Raw genomic sequence first — 20,217 nt, 5'->3', positions numbered from 1 at the left:
TTTTCTAGCAACATTAATAGAGCTGTACAAAGAATTTGAAAAAGGGACATCACAACATGCTGAGATGTGAACAAAACATTTGAAGCATTAAGGTGATTGCATCTTACGCGTATAGGTGGTTGTCAACTTATAATTGTTCACTTAGTGACCATTCAAAGTTACAACATCACTGAAAAAAGGGACTTATGACCATTTTTCAGAGTTACGACTATTGTAGCATCCTCACGTGATCAAAATTCAGATGCTTGGCAACTGACTCATATTTATGACTTCTGCAGTGTCCTGGGTTCATATGATCATCTTCTGGGACCTTCTGACAATGGGTTAACCAAACTCACTTAACAACCATGTTACTAATTAAACAATTGCAATGATTCATTGAACAACTGTGACAAGAAAGGTCATAAAAGGGGGAAAACTCACTTAACAAATGTCTCACTAACCAACATATATTTTAGGCTCAATTGTGGTTCTAAGTAGAGGGTGTCATGCCCCTGTCGGAGTCTGAATCCGAGGAGGAAGCCAGACAGCTGACAGGGGGAGAGACTGTGGCTCTGTTGGCTGTGGTAGAGGCTGGGGAAGGCCAAAGTCTGGCTGGGCAGAACAGGGAAGAGATAAAACAAGGGAGAAGGTGTTCAGAGGAAGAACCAGGCCTACCCCCTCTTCATCCTAGGGCATGCAGGGAGGAATGGAGAAGAAAGCAACATGGGTTGCGTGGCTTACGAGGGAGGAAAGGGCCCTGATTCCCTTCATTAGCCACGGCTGGGAAGACAGTTTCTGTGCATTTGTTATGCTACTGTAATATATACAATTCTAGTTGATTTCTAATCGATGAAATATCAAAAATATAATCAACTAAAGATGTAGATCCATGTCTTTAAGAGATTGTCCTGGGTGGCTATGGCTATTCCCTTCACAGCTGCAGAGGGAAATTGTCCTCTGACGCTTTCTCAATAGTTGGCATTCCTACGGAAAATGGGGCTTTCTACAGATCTGTTCATCACAGGAAGATGGAGAAGGCAATGAATCTACTAGATTTAAAGACTTCCTAGGCTGCAGAACAAAGTTCAATTATATTTGTGATTTCTACATTTATTTGTTCAGTTGACTGAAATGTTGATCCAAATGTTGACCATGTAAGGAGTAGGTGTCCATCCATACAGGCCAGGGGTAGGATGGAAATATTTTTACTACCAGCTCTGTGGGCATGGCTAGGTGGGAGTGGCTAGGTGGGCATGGCCATGTGACTGGGTGGGCATGGCTTCTTTTTTTTGGTGTATCACCCCCCGCCCGTTCTGTTTTTTTGGCCTCAGGGAAGCCTCCTGGGGGGCGTTTTTGCTCCCAGAAGGCTTCCCTGAGGCCCAGGAAGGCAAAAAATGGAGCATGGGGGGCTGCGCAGCAACCCCCCATGCCCCCTTTTGCCTCGTGGGCCTCCGAGAAGCCTCCTGGGTGAAGCAGTAAGACAGCGAGGGGGATCCCGGCACAGCTGATTGCCGGAACAGTTGATCATCAGGAAGGGGAAAAAAAGAAATACGGGTTCTGCCAAACTGGCAGCTGTTTTTTTAACTACCAGTTCAGCCGAATGGTAGCATTTTTTACTACCGATTCATGCAAACCAGGCCAAACTGGTAGAATCCCACCACTGATTCAGCCAGTCATTCTTTTGTTGAATGGGAACTGGAGAAGTTGTAGTCCCAATATGTCAGCAAGATAAAAAGCCGGATGGGTATTTATGTTTTTGGGTAGTATCTAAACATTAATTTTAACCTCAGGGATCAATGAAAAAAATCAGAACATTAATTTGAATAAAATGGGGTTCTGCAACCTCTTTTTGTGTTGTTTACTTTTTAAAAGTATCTTACTACGAGGAAAATCATCACTAATAGTACAAAGTGTCACCACGTTATGTCCTTTTAAATATTAAATAGCTTTGAACTATACATTTATCTAGTGTAATTCTATGAAAGTAAGCACCACTGAATTTAATGGGACACATTTTAAAAATAAAATACAGATAGGATTATTCTCTCACACAATAAATTACATTTAAAATACTGAATTTTAAAGAACAAAATGAATAAGAAGAAAAATTCTTAACTTTCCTTTAAAAAAACAAAAGAGAAACTATGGTTATTGTGTACAGAATGTATGCATTTGAAATTATGTTTCAATTTATATTCATGTTGAAACCATTAAGGTTCAGATCTTATTGTTCAGTTTTCAACATTATTAAAAGCAAAGTACTAGAAGATTGATAATTCAGTTGTAACTGTCCAGGTTGTACTTTGACTCAATAGTTTAACAATAGTTAACAAAAGAAAGCATATATTTAAACTTGAACTTTAAAATTCAGCAGATATATTTGGGTCACTATTAAGCTAATTGTAAGAAATAATAATAAAAGTTATGACAAATCTTTATTCCATCAATTTAACCATCAATTAGGAGAATTTAGCAAACTGCCATAGCCATACAGTTTCTAAAGGATATGAGAAAGATGTCAAGTTATTGGATTTAATTATATTAAATAGTCTAAGAAAATGCAATTTTTCCTAATATTTAACCTGACAGATACCCACAAGACTACCTCCATTAGTACCAGTTTCAGAAACAGGCAAACTAGGTCCACACATCTGCATGGAAAAAACATTGGGGATCTGGGCTTGATTCACAATAGAATCAAAAAAAGTCTCCACAGAACTTGAAGGCTGTAAAAAGAAGAAGAAGAAGAACTGTAAAACTTCAGCTGTACACAAATTGAAGCACTGTGAATAAATTGATGGAGAGCAACCCAAGCAGAATACTATTCCTGGATAAAAAGAATTTTAACAACAAATTACAAATTTATTAAATTGAGGTTATTAAAACCTCAAACCTATGCTATACATTAAACATTGAAGGTAATTGCTAGCATTTGTTCAAATCCTTTCATCTATTTGGTTTTATTGGTGTCATAGTTTTCTTCCTAAAAATCATGATTCAAATGTCTTAAAATTTGCCCTCCTGTGCATTGTGTAGTATATAAGGGAACCATTCTTGCTTAAAGTTTGATAGAGTTCTATTATGGTTATAAACTGTCAATTTTGCCATTGCTGTATATTCTCTAATTTTGGTCTTCCGCTCTAGGTTGTGGCCAGCAGTTCCAGAAACATTTCTAGAGGAAATAATCTAGATATTCAAGTTGTAGTCAACTTGACAAATAAATAGAGGGGAAGAGAAGAACATATTATTAGAATATTTTCCCATACAAATTTTATTTACGTTTATCTATTCTTACTAGTTGTTTCTTTGTGTGTCTTTCAACTGTTACTATGCAATATAGTTAGAGGTTTTTTCTCTTTGTATTTCTTTATTTTAATAATAAAATAGCTAAAAGCTCAGTACAGTTGGGGCTCAGGTTATGATCACTCATTTAGTGATAATTTAAACTTGTGATGGCACTGAACAAGAGGACTTATGACCACTCCTTGGGAGTTCTAGCCACTGCAGTGATCTCACAGTCATTTAATCACAATTTCAGATGTTCCCTGATTGCTTCCCACAAATATCAGTAGGCCAAGCAAGTTGGAAGTCACAGTTGTGTATACTTCCACACTTAATATCTGCAACCAGGACTGCCAACCTGGCCTACTAGAACTAAATGACACAGTGACTTATTATGGCCATGTTGCTTTGTGATGGCAGTTCCAGTCTTAATTGTTGTTGCAACAAGAAAACTACCTTTACTTCTTATCTTGCTTTGTGTCAAATGTTATGCCACAATGGATTATGCTTTCTTCCCCTGCCCTTCAGGACTTCTCAATTGTTATGCCTTTATACCAACTTTGAGTACCAATAGTCTTCTATGTGGTTGGATTAAGAAGTAGAGGCCTCCATAACATTTAATGCATTCCTTGTAACCAAATTATATCTAACATCTGGTGACAGACTGTAGGTGGTAAGCTTATTTAGGCCAGCTTTCTATGTTCACAGTGACTATCTGGAAGCATTTGGGAAACTCATAAGCTTAGATGGGGGATGTCTCTCTGTGTTACACTCTCTATGAATTAGGAGGAAGTAAACAACCATCAATATTAGTATCAAGTAGTAATAGTAGTAATCATCCATGACCATATCTAGTCTCTTTAAACCATCTAAATTAGATGGGCATTTTTTAGTAAGCTGGAAACAAGTTTCACAGCATAAAAAGATTTTCCTTTTCCATATAATTGTTTCGATGCATGACCTCGTATCAAAATTAGGTGAGAAAGAGGATGGGGAAAAAACACTTCCTGTCCATGTTATCCAGGCCAGACCTGATTTTATATACTTCTATCATGTTCATCCAACAATAAAGAACTCAAATGTTATATTATTATTATTATTATTATTATTATTATTATTATTATTATTATTATTATTATTATTATTATTATAGGAGAGATGCAAAGGTGTCCTAATCATTTGGCTGCTTGTTTTCACCCTTTCTAGCATTATAATATCCCTTTAAAGCTGGGTGGTGAGAACTGCACTCATATGGATGACCTCGTGTACTTTAATTTAGTTCCCATTAATTTCATTTCCCTTAGATTTAAATACAGATAATATGATTATTTCCCCATGCATTTAGTAATTTGGGGGTAAATTTTGCAAGATGGAAACACCTGTAGCCTTGGAACTGCATGTTTACCTCTGCCTCATAAGAATGAATGTAAAACCATTTTAATGGTTTAAATCAGTGTCCATTTGGAACTTTAACTGAGGATTCAACTCCCAGAATTCTCAGCCAGCTTTGCTGGCTGGGGAATTCTGGGAGTTGAAGTCCTCCAGGCTTAAAGTTGCCAAGGTTGGACACCCCTAGTTTAAATGATAAAATGATTTTAATGATAAAACATTTATCATTATTGAATTAACAAGTTGCTGACTTCAAAAAGGGTTAACTTGGTTAGTGCTTGGCTGTGAAATCATGCAGGAATACTAGCAATGTAGATTAAGATACAAATTAGTAAAATCATAGAAGCAGCTTTGAAACTTTCATTTGCTCACAATATCTGCTTTTATTTTCATATACAGAAACTGATGAATAAGACATCCAGTTACCTTAGCCAATGTACTATATGCCAAACCAAGGATCCCTTGCCATTGAATGCCTTTTAAAAAGAAATTTTCAGATTGAAAAATGGTAGCAACGTTGATGATATAAGTGCCATTTATTCCTTTAGGCATTCTAACAACATCTGTTCCAAGAATTCCATTCCAACTTCCCTGGGTATATTTAACAGTAACCTCAGCATTCAGCGATTTATATGTGCTAGATCTAAGAAAAGAAACAAAGTGTTATAAACCAAGTTATTCCATATTCTGTGATGAAAGCATAATATATACAGTCTACCTTCACTTTCAAGAATAGCCATTATATCTACTGTATAAAAACAGCAAAACTCCACCAACCAAGCAATACAACCAACCAAGCAGTATGTAGTACAACCACCACATTAGTCAGGCAAATTCTCCCTCTCCATATATCCTTGCATACATATCAGTCTTTTAATTTATATGTAACAAAGCCACATAAAGGAAGACTGTGGCTAAGGACTTCCTTCTTAAAGGGGTGCACCTCCCTTCTTTTTAAATCTTCCTTTTTTCTGTGAAAATATTACGCATAAATACCACTTCTTGTGAAATGCTGGGTGTCATTTACATTCCAACACAATCAAGCTTGTCCTGTTACTAGATGCTTTGCAATATCTGAATATGAAATAGAAGCATGCAACTATTTCATCTTAAGACAACATGTCTTTTCACTGCATTAGTCATGTATTTATTACTGCAATTTTAACCTGCCTCATGTCATTTTTATCTAATGCACTTTTTGCCAAATATTAGTCCTTTCTCTAGCATGTAATTTCAGTTGGGTAACAAATGACATCCCTGCCCTCAAACCCCACATTTTCCTGTGCATTTATCAGTGCAGAGTTGAAGTATTCATACATTATTCCAATAATTTATTTATTACATTTATTCATTATTTAATTTTTATTTCACTGATACAATGACTCTGGGCAGCTTACAGTGTGATACAGTATGATAACCTTGCTTCATTGCATACACAGTACATACACATTTGATATAAGTATGTATCCATGTGTGGTACTGCAGTCAATCACATAATAAAAAAGGAAGAATGCAGCTGACTATTTACAAATTATAACTGTGGCACACCAAGCTTCTTGAGAAGAAATGTTGACTTGACTCCCAGGAGGAAGGAAGTGTTTTCCAGAGGAACAAGAGGCATCCCAATTTAGATAGTTGGTATGGGAGAAAAAGGGTAAAAATGGTTCCTCCCTAACAGTTCCCAGATATTTGTTTTATGGTGCAAGTAGTTTGGCAAGATTTCTATCTATAGGTGAGGAACAATAGGGGAAACTGCTGAAAGAATCACAGTGAGTCTTTCTTGGCTTTAGGAGCCTGACACTTCTCACACAGTACTAGTAGGGTGGACTAAGGATTCTGTTTCTTCATCTTTAGAAAACTTATTTTCTAAAGGAGACATTACCATGCTGGAGAAATCATATCATGTGTATCAATTAAATAATTCTAATAGAGATACACAGTCAGAAGTGTGATGGAACACTTAAACAAGAAATGGGGAGGTTGCATCCCATCAATGTTCTGTAAAGAAAAGCTTCCATCTACTGTTGCTATTCCCCCCCACCAACATTTCATACAAACTTCAATACAGTTTCCTAAGCAGGGGTCCCCAATCCTCAGTCCGTGGACTGGCACCAATCTGCGCAAACAAAGTGAAGCCCCATCCGCAGGATGCAGGCAGCACGCAATACCACCACCCCCTCTCCATCCTCAGAAAATCCTTTTTCCACAGAACAGGTCCCTGATGCCCCAAAAGTTGGGAGTCTCTGTCCTAAGGAATGGGAAGTAGGGATCAAAACTCTTACTTTTCTGTGTTGAAGTATGAGGTGAGATCTGCATTTGGTGCACCTGAAACTGCAAAATTGCTGCTTCCTGTGTCAACTAGAATATTTAGCTGTTAAAAGAAAAGAAAGTTATTTTTGTATTATATTCAGACAAATTGATTTTTTTAAAAAAGCTTTTGACATAAGTGTGAAATGCAATTTAAAAATCATTACTTTTCAACTTTTCAGCCTTTATGGTTTGGGTGGTTCTTGGCTAATGGAAATATATTTAGATCTTTAAATGTTAACGTTCTACTAGACCACCCTGTGACCTGTTAGTTCATCCTTTGAGAGAAAGGATGTACAATCCGATGGGAATCTGAATGAACATTACATCTTAGGCTGACTGTATTTTTTTTACCTCAGAGTTGGAGAGTTCCTTGATCTTCTAAGAAGAACATATATCATAAGCAGAAAAATAATTGTGGTGGCAAATACACTAAAATAACAACTCAACATTTACTTAGCTAAATGTATAAATAGAATGATGTGGGTGGGGGGGAAAGCAGTAGGAGTGGCAGCAACTTCCTGCTGGTTTCACCATTGACTTTGCTAGCAGAAAGCTGGTAGGGAACCTTAGAAATCAGGATTACATGACCATGGGGATGCTGCAGCAGCCATCTTTGCAAATAAATCTGCTCTGAACACTGTAGAAATTTAAATTCAACAGAAGTAATGGGACCTAGATTTTTTTTTAGCATTCATTAAATTAATGGGTTTTGTGTACCTTGATTCAAACATTATTGTGATACAATGCAACATTTGGGCTAATCTGAGAGTGCAAAGAGACAAATACAACGAGAGTTTTAGTAGTACAGTAGATTTCGGCTGGAAAGCAAAATTGTGTTGCAAATTCTAAAAGCCAAAGTGCCATGTTGCTGAGAGATGAAGAGAGAGAGGCTGAATTAGCATTTTAGCGAGTAGAAATTTATCATTCTTTCATATTGTATGGATAGCATTAGAGCTAGAAATGTGTGGGAAAAGTATTGTAGCAGCAGAAAGCATAGAATAGTAAGGGTAGGATTTGAAGAAAGCAACAGAATTGAGAATACAGATTTGGTATTCTGGCCAGAAAAAAAAAGATTTTTTTTTTAAAAAGGAATCTTTAGCAATCTGGGTAACACATTTTGTTCTCCTTTTTTAGTTCAGCAAGCCATATGTTTATGATTATTGCTACATGATTGCTATGTTTCAGCAGGAAACTGCTTAGACTAGCCACACAGCTTAAGTTGCCTTTACTTGCAGGGATACTGCTTGACTAAAAACCACAATGGGGATTGTTTCTTTTCCCCTACCTTGAACTATTAATAATCAGGAAATAATTTTACATAGAATTATGCCTGGCCATGTGTATAAAGCCACATTCATAACTAACTGAAACCCAGAACTTTAAACTTATAAGAAATGAATATTTTAGGAGCAGGAATAAACATTTAGGACAGTTAAGGAAATGTCTGTAATATTTCAAAAGTATAATTTATTACCTGGCTATAGAGATTAGTAGTAGAGGAGCACAATGGAAATTTTTTGACTTATTCAGAGAAAACCTACAAAGATTAGAGTAGTAGTACTTCATTGCAAGTAACCCTAAGACATAATTAAGCATTTGAAAATTATTAGTTCCATATAATGGTTGTTATTTGACAAAGCCCATCACCACACAATACTAATTAAAACAATGCCTCAGTTAAACATTATTCGTATAAAATACACCCACCTACCCACACACACCAGTGAATGATGGCATTAAGGAAAGCATTTTAAAATAGGAAACATAGTTTAAATCTTGTTCAGTCTGTTGAAGAAATATTTTTGCCACAAGCTATCAGATAAATAAAATTATCAACTACAATTAAATTTAGTCAAACATGAACTCAAACCCTCTTTAGGGTTTGACCAGAACCCAAGAATTAATTGCTAGCCAAATTAATATTCCACAACTAAATGAAACTAGCATAAACATAAAAAAACACACACAAGAGAATGGTCAGTGATTGTTAAAAACTACTGATCTTGGAACATCAACTCAAATCATTAATAATACTAAGAAGAGTCAAAGTTGGAGTCAAAAATCAATGACAGCCATCCAGTTGTGTGATCCAGTTGTGCTGGGACAATTAACTCCAAAATTCTCAGCTGAATTCATGATATCTAGAAACTCTGGTAATCAAAGTCCTAAGATATTTGCTAAAGCTGGGGAAGGGAAAAGAATCACTTCATCAGAAGCGCCAAAGAAGGATTATCTGATTGTTCTTCTATACTGAAACCTTTCCCTGCAAAGGAAACTATCATTGTTGTCATCAGCCATTCAGTCATGCTTGACCTTTGGCCACTCTATGGATCAGCAATCTCTATGCCCCTCTGTCCTACACCACCCCTTTCAGATCCGCCATGATCGTCCTGGTGTCATCCTTTATAGTGTTAAAGGGAAGTATGTAGGTTGATAAAGTTCTGCATGTTACAATTTTTTAGAGGAACAGGCAGATATTCTAACAAATTACATTTTACTTTCTTCAAAGATTTCAATAAAAGCAGTAATACTACCTAAATCAGGATTTGCCAAAATGTCTATATGAACAACAAAAAGTCAATGGGTCTATCTAAGGCAGGGGTAGGGAACCTTGGCCCTTTTATGACTTGTGGACTTCATCTTCCAAAATTCCCAAATGCCAGGTCAGGAATTCTGGGAGTTGAATTCCACAAGTCATAAAAAGGTCAAGGTTCCCTATCCCTGATCTAAGAAATGATGATGATGATATGATTATTTTTCAAAATATCAATAAAGTCATATTTGGTAAAACATTTTGATATAAAAAATGGTTGAGAGTCAATAAACCATTGGAAAGTTTATGAAGGGGTTGATGAACTGAAGAGCTTGGGGCCTCTGACCTAAATAATCATTAAATATTATAATGAGCTGCATTTCTATCTAACTTGTTTAGTGGAGAAGTGGACGTAAGAATTTTACACCAAGTAGTTTGGATCAAATGCAAAAGTTAGTGATAAACCCATATTGCTTTTTCTGGTGAATCTGATCTTTTATCTGGAACTGACTAATTACAAAACCTTACAGAAGACTGTCAAACATTCTGTGTGCAACATCCCAATGTTCTTGTGTTAGATCTCACAGATTTGGAGGCAAGGCTGGCAAAATCTCAGGAAAATTAATGATCCTATGAAATTTGGGGTGACTTTTGCCATTATATAGAATGTTGTTTCTCTTAGCTTTCTGTTTTAAAGCCACCTAAGGAAAGCCCACCTCTTCAGTAAGCAATGGTGAATTCTACAAAACCAATTAAGCAGTAGAAGGAAAGAATTTTTATATAAGGAAATATCAGCCAGACTGAAATATGTCCCTTGCATGCTGATTTTCTGGTGGCAGGAGCACAGGATTCTTAATATTCCATAGTTAATAACCAGCTGGGTTGTGTGATGGGCTTCTGAGTTATTTTGTTGTGGTATCCTGCGTCCTGGGTTGTAATCTCCTGGGTCGTTTGTGTTTTGATCTCTTTTCCATTAGCCTCCTGTGTAGTAACAGCTTGGGCAATGGGTTGTGTGATGACCTTGTGAGGTTTATTGCTGTGGTATCCTTGGCCTTGTGCTGTGATATCCTGGGTCATTTGCTGTGTTGCAACTTCTTGAGTTCTTGTGGTATAATTTCCTGAGTTTTCTGATGTGATGTTCTGAGCGGGGTGGCTGTGATGTAGCATTCTGGGTTTTAGTCTGGCTTCGAGTTTGGGGTCTGGGTCTGTGTTCTTGGCATGTGTCAACTTGTTTGGTTTTGGGGTCGGGAGGTGTGACAGCTGGTGAAGCAGCCGTGGTCTGTTTTCTGGATGGTGGCTGTCCTTCATTTATAGGATGGGCTTGGGCCTGGATCTGATGAGGGGGATTGGCGGTGGTGTCCCATGTTGTTTTGGGTCTGGTGTTGGTTTTCATGGCTGGGACTCGTTTGTTGGTGAGGGCTAGCTTCCAGATGTCTGGTAGGTGGGAGGTATCGTCCCATCTATTCATGTTACCACAACAAAATAACTCGCAAGCCCATCACACAACCCATTACCCAAGCCGTTAAAACACGAGGGGCTAATGGAAAAAAGATCACTACAAAACAAACGACCCAGGAGATTACAGCACAAGATCCAGGATATCTCCACAACAAAACTCACAAGGCCATCACACAGCCCATTATACCAACATCAACTCCATCAACCAATCAAGAGGCAGCAGTGCAGCCAACCAGCCCAGCACACCAGCCCCCCCCCCCACCAGTATTTATAGAGAGATGGCAGCTCCGATCACACACTGCTTGCACTGGCACGAAGCCGAAAGCACCAGCCTGAGGATGACGAGTGGCACCTTACCGAAACATCGCCAAGATACTCTTAATCTTACACGGGAAAAGACCCGAACACACCTAGACCTACATACATATATACATACATACATACATACATACATACATACATATATAGTATTCAGCTTTGTTCGGGTATTTTCCCATGTCATTATAGTTGTGCTTTTAAAGTTGTAGCAACGTTTCAGCAGAATCTCATCTGCCATCAATAGGCTTCTGTATTGTGTTTATTTGTGAGTCAGACTTTTACAGTTGTTTCAGTTTTAAATTTGGGGCTAGCCTACTGCTGTGCCAGAAACGTTGCTACAATCAACTGCCGGAACATTGCTACAACTTTAAAAGCACAACTATAATGACGTGGGAAAATACCTGAACAAAGCTGAATACCATACATGTAAGTACCCGCGAAAACTTAAGAAAACAAATATATGTATGTATGTATGTATGTATGTATGTATGTGTGTGTGTGTATGTATGTATGTATGTATACACACACACACACACACACACACACACACACATATATCTTAACACAGAATTACTTCACTGCATTTTGGACATTCCATTAAACTGCAAAACACATTTTTTTATTTAGCTAGTTTTGAGAAACAATAAAGGTAAACTCAAATATCAAGGAATGTTGTCTTGATCGGGCACATTCCAGCAACAACCTGCTTTTCCTAAACCAGAGATATTCCACTATGGCAGATTTTGCTCAGTGAACTTCTTCGTAGCCATGACAGCTACAGACTGCATGATGGAGAGCCACTTTGATGTAGTAGTCAAGGCATCAGGTTAAAAACAGGGAGACAGTCCTGCTTTGGGCACAAAGCCAGCTAGGTAACCTTGGGCCAGTCACTTTCTTTCAGCTCTAGGAAGGAGACAGTGGGAAACCGCTTTTGGGGAAAAAAAACTTTCGGAAAAAAATTGCCAAGAAAACTGCAGAAACTTGTCCACACAGTCTCTGAGAATTTAACACCAGAAAGGTGGGGGGAGGCATAATGGGCTTTTCAGATCATCTTAGAGCCCCAGTCAATCAGCAGGCTTTGAAGGAAGCAAACAACAAAATTATCTTTCCATTTAGACTGCCAGATAATAGGCTGATTAAAGAGCAAGGCTCACTCAAATTCTAGTTCAACTGGTTGCAGTCTTGTATCTATAGAGATTCTCAGTCATCCAGGTCATGATTTTTCTAAAAGTGCTTTTTCAAGAAGCAACTGGAGTTTCTTTTTCTTTGAAGGTGTTTCACTTCCCATCCAAGAAGCTTCTTCAGCTCTGACTGGATGGTTGAAAATGGTTTCCATTCCCCACCATCCGATCAGAGTTGAAGAAGCTTCTTGGATGAGAAGCGAAATGTCTTCAAAGAAAAACAAGAAACTTCAGTTGCATTTTGGGAAAATACCTTTGGGATAGTTACCGTCTCTACTTACATTTACTTAAAAGGAGTTGTTCATTATTTTAAAAGCTGCATTTTACACACCGCATTGTTCCTGTGATTTATGGAGAGGCCAAAGTTAATCACAACTCTTCCACCCTTCTTTGCTAGGACATTTAAAGCATGATCTTAATCTTGTTTACCCAGAACTAAATACCACTGATTTAAAAAAAACTTATTTGAAGGAACTGTGTTATCAATAGAGCCACAAGGCCAAAGAGATAACATGGAGGTAGGGAGTAAACCTGACACCGTATCTTCTGATACTTGATACTCTCCCTCAGGAATCTGTCTTGATGGTGGTATTCTTATCTTTTTTGGAATTAAGATTGTGAAGAAGTTTCAACTCCCTAAAAAAACTATTCACACCCAATTTACACGTACTGTGATGTTAGAAATACCTTTTGTGTAATGGTAAATCTTTACTCTCTTATAATACTGTCCAGCTGGGGAAAGGACAGTGTTTTCACAGCTTCAATCTCATGGTTTAAAGTTTACTAAAAACATTATCTGGTCAGTCACAACTCCAATCACAGTTTATTTATTTTGGATGCAGGAACTTATTGGATCAAAGATTGCAATTCTGATGAATTCAGGGTCCGGGTATCTCATCAGCTTTGGAGATGGTGAGATACCCTGGTGCCATCGCCAAGGGGAAAAGCTAAAATTTCTCACATTCATCAAAAGATAAAGCATATGTACCATGAAAAACAAAAAATAATGCAACTTGTTTTATGACTCGTTCTCTTACACCTCAGACTGCAGACAATTTTATATGATATCATGAAACATTAAAAAAAAAACCATTTATAATGCTATGTTATTTAAATGCCCCCCTGATCTATTCTGGCTCTCAAAATCATTTCTAATAAATTTTAAATTCTGATGATAGATTTGTAAATTTTAACCGTACAAACCCCTTTTACTTACATCCAATTTCTTACTTTTATTTGGCTAAACTCCTTCAAGGAGCAAAGTTAGCCAATAAATGAATCTTTGGAGCAATTAATGAAAATCTATTATTAATTATAATCTGTGCTGAAGTAGATGACATGGAAAGGGCTTGTAAATGTTACCATTCTCCACAATTAATACTAAACTGTGAAGAAATTCTAAAATAATTAACCAAATAATCTTTGATAAATCCTGCAATGTTTGTCTTGCATAACCTTGAATTCCTAGGCTACAACCTTCTCCTATATAATGATAGACAATTAAAAAAACCATAGCTCACTGCACTGCTAAATGCTTTTATTTGTGCAGAGTTGTATTTGTTGTGGTACAGCAGTCTTCTGCAACCTCACCATTCAGATGTATACCGGGAGGCCCAATGACAAGTGAATTTCCTAGAAAATGGGAGGGGAAGGTATTCACTCCACTGGGAGTTCATTTTGCTGTTAATTATATATTTTTTCAAACCTATGAAGATTTGTCATTTTTTTGAGGGGGGGGGGAGAGCTGGCCTCCTTGGGGGGGCCGAAGAGTTATAACAAGAGCAACATACAAGGAAAAGTAATAACAATTCTCACATTTCTTTGTGCGGAAAAACATCCCCTCAAAAATGAATATACTATTTACAATTTTTTATTCAGTGCAAAGTATTTTCTCCTCAGAAAAACATCCAAAGTGAGGATGTTTCACATTTTAGTCTATATTTAATTTGAACTTCTGAGGAAAAAGTTAGAGAATAATTTAGATTTGGATTTCTGTTTTCATCTTTACATACATAATCTTTCCCTCAATCTTACTTGAATGATGAAACACCGAAAGTTTAGCAAGATTTACAAACTAGATATTTTGATGTGTATAAATTTAATTAGGGATGAAGATCAAATCTTATAACTTTCAATAGAAGTAAAAGTTTCACACTTGTTCACATAATTTGGAATGTACAAACAAATTCATCTAACTGATGGTCTCCAGACAATTTGATTGAATTCGTATTGATTCTAGTAAATATCTTTACTAGCAAATTACTCTGTGGGGTACATTTTAAGTTGTTTTTGACATCAATGCCAAGTAATTTATGAATGCCATTGTTGTGATTCCGAGATTGGAACCTGATCAGTCAGCAGATATGGGTTCGAGCGATGAAGAAGATCTGGCACTGAGATTCAAGCCTGCATTATTAAGTGACTTAGAGGGGAGTCAAGTAGAGGGAGAAGAGTTGGATCTGAGATATGAGCCTGATTTATTGGAGGTTTCAGAGTCCACTCCCTCCCCTGAATCTATTTCCCTGATTGTACCTCAGGTGTTAACTGTTAATCAGGAAAGTGTGTCAGAGGCTTCAAGCGGTGATGAAACTGCCGGATGCTGGCTGGATGCCAGAACTAGGAGAAGATTGAGACGTCAATCTCAATTAGAAAAGAGACATCCAGCAAAGGATTAATTAATGAGACTGACACGCCCTCTCTCAGAGGATATAAGGGAGCGTACGAGTTCGTAATCTTTGCTGGAAACAAAGCGGATTTTGCCTTGGAAAGAAGTGCGTCTGACTACAGCGTTGTGATTTACGAACTATACAGAATTGCCAGACAGATTCTAGGAGGATTGCCAAAGGACTGTGATAATAGAGCAATTGAATCTTCTGTCTCTGGTTTTGTTTGCGTAAAGTATTTGAACTCTGTAACTTGAGATTCTCACCTGTGGATACAGGTGGGACAGAACATGTCATTATATATGATATAGAAAACAAACAGACACATAGGACTGTCACTGGAGCAGTTTTCATTTAATTTATACAGAGAAAAAACCCACTTATGTGTGAAACCTTCAAGTATAGATCTTACATGCTTACTCTTAACAAGATCCCCTGAAATGATGCTTAGCTCTGGCTATACATGCATGGAATTAGGCCTTTTTTCTTACTCTGCTTCCTTGTAATGTTTATTACCCACCATTTTTGTACAGATACTCTTCAAAAATATTGCACTGTACTGTACATGTTCTGCTTATTATTCTCTGGATGGTATAAAGCAGACAGAGTAACTCCACAAAACATCCATAACAAAGTCTTTTTTATTGGTTCATCAGGTATCCTCATAACTCACATTTGTGACAAAGTTAATGTCCAATCCTTTGCATATCTGTCTTGTAGTGTAGAAAGATAAAAAGGTCTCAACCCCATGATGATTGAAGCAGCTGCATGGTATGGTGGTTTCAGGCAAGAGTGAAGGAGCCTCCCCCAACCCAACAAGGGTCACTATAGTGACCAATCAGGATTACAGATGTGGTCACATGACATGGACTACACTTCCCAGGATACCTTTAACTACATTTACCATGATGCATTCCCTTAAGGGGACAGCTCACAATTCCTAAGTAACTATCCCAAATCCCATTAACTCTGAACTGTCTGGATAGCACAGTACAGATATTGTGAAGATACTCTGGGTATCTTCATAGACACATCCATAGTTTTTCTGCAACAGTTGGAAATGATTTAAAATTTAATTCTTTCAAGATGTTATTTGATCCATTAGCCTAAATTTCTCTTGTAGTTTTCTATCCAAGGATTAATCAAACCTGTCTTTGCTTCTAAACCCATGCAAGGTCAGCCAAGTACTGCCACCTGTTACAGTTTTACAACATGACCATAGCATAATTATATCCACAACTTAACTGTACTTGTTTAAAACCTACATATACATACACATAAATGTACATATGCACTACACACACACACAACTGAATATTTCTGAAAGATACCTCTAAAACCATTTTAAAAAGCAAAATGGCTTTAATACAAGATGTTTTCCAGATCACAGTAACTGGCTAAAATAAGAAAGAAAAACAAACAAACAAACAAACGTAAAACTGATATTTATACCTTATAGCTGTTCTCAATAGAAAAGTTGAGGGACTACAAATCTTTTTGGATTGGAACAAATCCTACTTTTTTTAACACATTAATGACAATGAGAAAGTGGTATGAAGTATGTACCACGTTTAATTAAAGTAACCCAAATTGTACAAAGCAGTCCCACATTAAATTTGACATATAACCACAAAATTATCCAGGCTTTAAAAAGTCAATCTAATTAACTCTTGAATAGTATGGCATTATAAAGTACAGGTAATCCTCGACTTACAACCACATTTGAGCCCAAAATTTTTGTTGCTAAGTGAGACATTTGCTAGCTGAATTTTGCCCCATTTTACAATCTTTCAAACATAATTGTTAAATGAATCTGGCTTTCCCATTCATTTTGCTTGTCGCAAAAGTTGATCATGTGACCCCAGAACGCTCCAGCCATCGTAAATGGGAGTCAGTTGCCAAGCGCCTGAATTTTGATCACATGACCATGGGGAGGATACAACGGTTATGTGAAAAATGGGTCATAGGCCACTCTTTTCAGTGCTGCTGTAACTTCAAACAGTTGCTAAATAAACTGTTGTAAGTTGAGGACTACCTGTACTCTTTAGCCTGTTTTAAGCAATATTGTCTTTGTGGAGAAGAAAACAAAGGCAAGGATGACTATTAAAGCAATAAAGAAAATAATAAATAAACAAATTTTATTTTTCAAATTTTATCAAACTTCATTAAAACTTATTTGAATGCTGGTTTCAAACTTTGGTATTGATATTTCTTCTAATTAGTTAATGAAATAAATATAACATTCATTAAATAAAATATATTCATAAAATGTCCAAAATACCCTTAATTTTGGTAGGGAAAATTAATTGTATATCTAAGAAATCAGGACACAGTACAATCAACCAATGGAACAGCTTGCCCTCGGAAGTTGTGGGAGCGCCATCAGTTGAGACTTTCAAGAAGAGATTGGACTGCCATTTGTCAGAAATGGTGTAGGGTCTCCTGCTTGGGCGGGGGGTTGGACTAGATGACCTACAAGGTCCCTTCCAACTCTGATTATCTGTATCTGTCTCATTCAACAACAGAAATTTTGGGCTCAATTGTTGGTGAAAGTTGAGAACTACTTGAAGTTTGTGCTGATGCAGAACAGAACATTTTGCTCTCTATAACACATTACTGTGATTTGTCAATGTCTATAAACATTCTATATGTATATATACTGGTATTTATATAAATATAAACATGTGTGTTCTTGAAATTCTTTTTCACTTGATGTTTGAAATCAGAAGAGAAAGCATTGTAAAGCAAATCTTCCTTCTTGACAAGACTACTCATATTCAAGACTCTTTTGATGATATAGCATCATAAACCTGTAGAGTTGGAAAGGACCTCAACAATTCTCTAGTCCAACTTTCTACAATATACAGGAAAACCAATTAAACTCACGGAGGGTGTTTGTCCAAACTTTTTAAATATTTCCAGGGATGTAGGACTATTTACATAGATTTTCCATGGTTGTACAGATCATACCATCACAAAGTTTGTATTTAAATGTGATCTAGACAGATGTTAGCTCTGGCTAGTCCAGCCCCTTTCCCATCTATTCTCAGGTGTAATATTTCCAAGCCATGAATTCCTGATACTGCATGTGTATCCTGTATTTTTTTTTATCCCTAAAACCAACAGCATCAATTTCCCTGTTAAAGGGCATCTTGTTTTTCTCAGGCGAGGTTTCAACCTGTCCAGATCAGGGTGCAAATTCATTCTGTCACCTTGTCTGTTACCCAGGCTTTGAAGTTTTATGTCATACGTACACAAATGTGAAAAGCAGGCCATCAGTCCCTGGTCTTTAATGAAAATGTTGAATAATACTGGTCCCAAGAGAGATCCCTGCAAAGCCCCTCTAGTTACTCAATGTGTTATAGAGTCCTTAATGCTGACTGATTGGCTAGCATTAGGTAGATCCAGTTATGGATCTGCCACACTGTGGTACCATCCAAACCACTCTTTAATAGGTTTTCAACATTCCCTGGTTCATTACAGCTTTGTCACATCATTTCCTACTGAAATTGACACTGACTGAAATAAATACATTGTCTCTTTTATTTGCTTCTGAACATTTAACTACTTACTGCCAACTGTTTTGTATCATAAATATTTTTCTAAAGTAGCTGGAATTCAAGAAAAGAATACAGAACAGGAAACAAAGGTAATACAGAGTAAAAGAAAAATAAGACAAAAGCTATGCTAGCTTTTTATTCCCTAAGCATATGGAAATCAATGGCAGGTATTCAATTTATGTTCATGTCAAGTTCTAGAAATAGGAGAAAAATATCCGTTGTAGGCCTTTCAAAAGAAGAAAAAAAAAACCAGTATCAGAGAGACTGAACACAAAATAACAGTGCAGGTGGTCCTCTAATTACAATCATAATTGAGCCCAAAATTTCCATTGCTAGGTGAGACAGGGCTCCATTTTACGATCTTTCTTGCCATAGTTGTTAAGTCAATCACTACAATTGTTTAGTTAGTGAAGTAAATCTGGCTTCCCCATTTTGTGACCTTGTCAGAAGGTCACAAAAACTGATCACATATCCTCAAAACACTGCGACTATCATAAATATGAGAAAGTTGCCAAGCATTTGAATTTTGATCACATAACCATGGGATGAAGCAACGGTCATAAATGCGAAAAATGGTGCTAAGTCGCTTTTTTCAGTGTCATTGTAAGTTTGAATGGTCACTAAATGAACTGTTGTAAGTCAAGGACTACCTGTACACCGTAGTCAGATCCATATGGAAAATCAAATTCAAAGAGGCCATAGGATGTTTAGCTCAGGGGGAAGGAACAATTGGCTCTCCAACATTCCTCAGCATTAACCAAATTGTTTGGGCTGCTGAAAGGTGTAGTTTAGAACATCTAAAAGGCTACAGATGCCCTTCCTCCTACACTAAGTAGTTAGAAATATTGCAGTGATATCTTGGCAAATAATAATAATAATCCTTTCAAATATTCAGGCTATGGCTTTAAAATCCAAATCGTCCCAAATGCTGGCCTCTTCAACCGAAAAAGAATGGAATTTTTTTTGTTAAAAAAACAAAACTTTCCTACTTGTTTATTGGTAGAAGTAATCCCAAACAGAGGGTGCAATTTTATACAAAGTTTAACAAGTTGAAAAACAAATATTTACACTTGTAAATACACTTGAATTACACTTGTAATTCAGTGAAGTAGCCTATATTCAAAACCCTACAAAGTAGAAAAGCCCTATACGATAAGAAAAATGTCCCAGACTACGTGAGAAGGAGCACAAGCACTACTTTAGTCAAAAGGATATTAAGAGCTAATGGGACAGAGCAAAACTGAAATAGAGGAAGAACATTCTCCATTCTTCTGAAATAGAGGAAGAACATTCTCCATTCTTCATTGCCATCCCTTTATATCAGCAATGTCCTATAATGATAAGTTGAAATATTACAAAGAACCATTATATTTGGGGGGGGAAATGAAAGTTTTAAGCCCTGAAGGCTTTCAGAAAATAAGACTCAGCTCTTCAAAATGCTTCTTTTGAACCAACTGGAACTGTGAACATTCTGAGGATTAAGAAGTTTATCTTTATCATCTGACTAGTCGTCCTGCCCAACGAGACATTAATTCTTCACA

General features: G+C 36.9%; 1 protein-coding gene across 1 annotated transcript in view; it reads right to left on the bottom strand.

The window, feature by feature from the left end:
* Positions 1-20,217, bottom strand: part of BACE2 (beta-secretase 2) — a 35,832-nt gene that overhangs the window by 9,930 nt on the left and 5,685 nt on the right. Inside the window, exons 2-4 of the mRNA XM_026713674.2 lie at positions 6,936-7,024; positions 5,080-5,296; positions 2,580-2,708 (exon numbers count right to left, since the gene is read on the bottom strand). Of these exons, the coding sequence (XP_026569459.1) occupies positions 2,580-2,708; positions 5,080-5,296; positions 6,936-7,024 (435 nt within the window). The remainder of the gene's footprint in view (positions 1-2,579; positions 2,709-5,079; positions 5,297-6,935; positions 7,025-20,217) is intronic.

The sequence above is a fragment of the Pseudonaja textilis genome, chromosome 7 (genome assembly GCF_049901715.1).
Source record: "Pseudonaja textilis isolate UNSWEBS1 chromosome 7, rPseTex1.2, whole genome shotgun sequence".
NCBI lineage: Eukaryota > Metazoa > Chordata > Lepidosauria > Squamata > Elapidae > Pseudonaja > Pseudonaja textilis.
The sequence above is the reverse complement of the archived record's forward strand: the minus strand, read 5'-3'. Positions and strand labels throughout refer to the sequence as shown.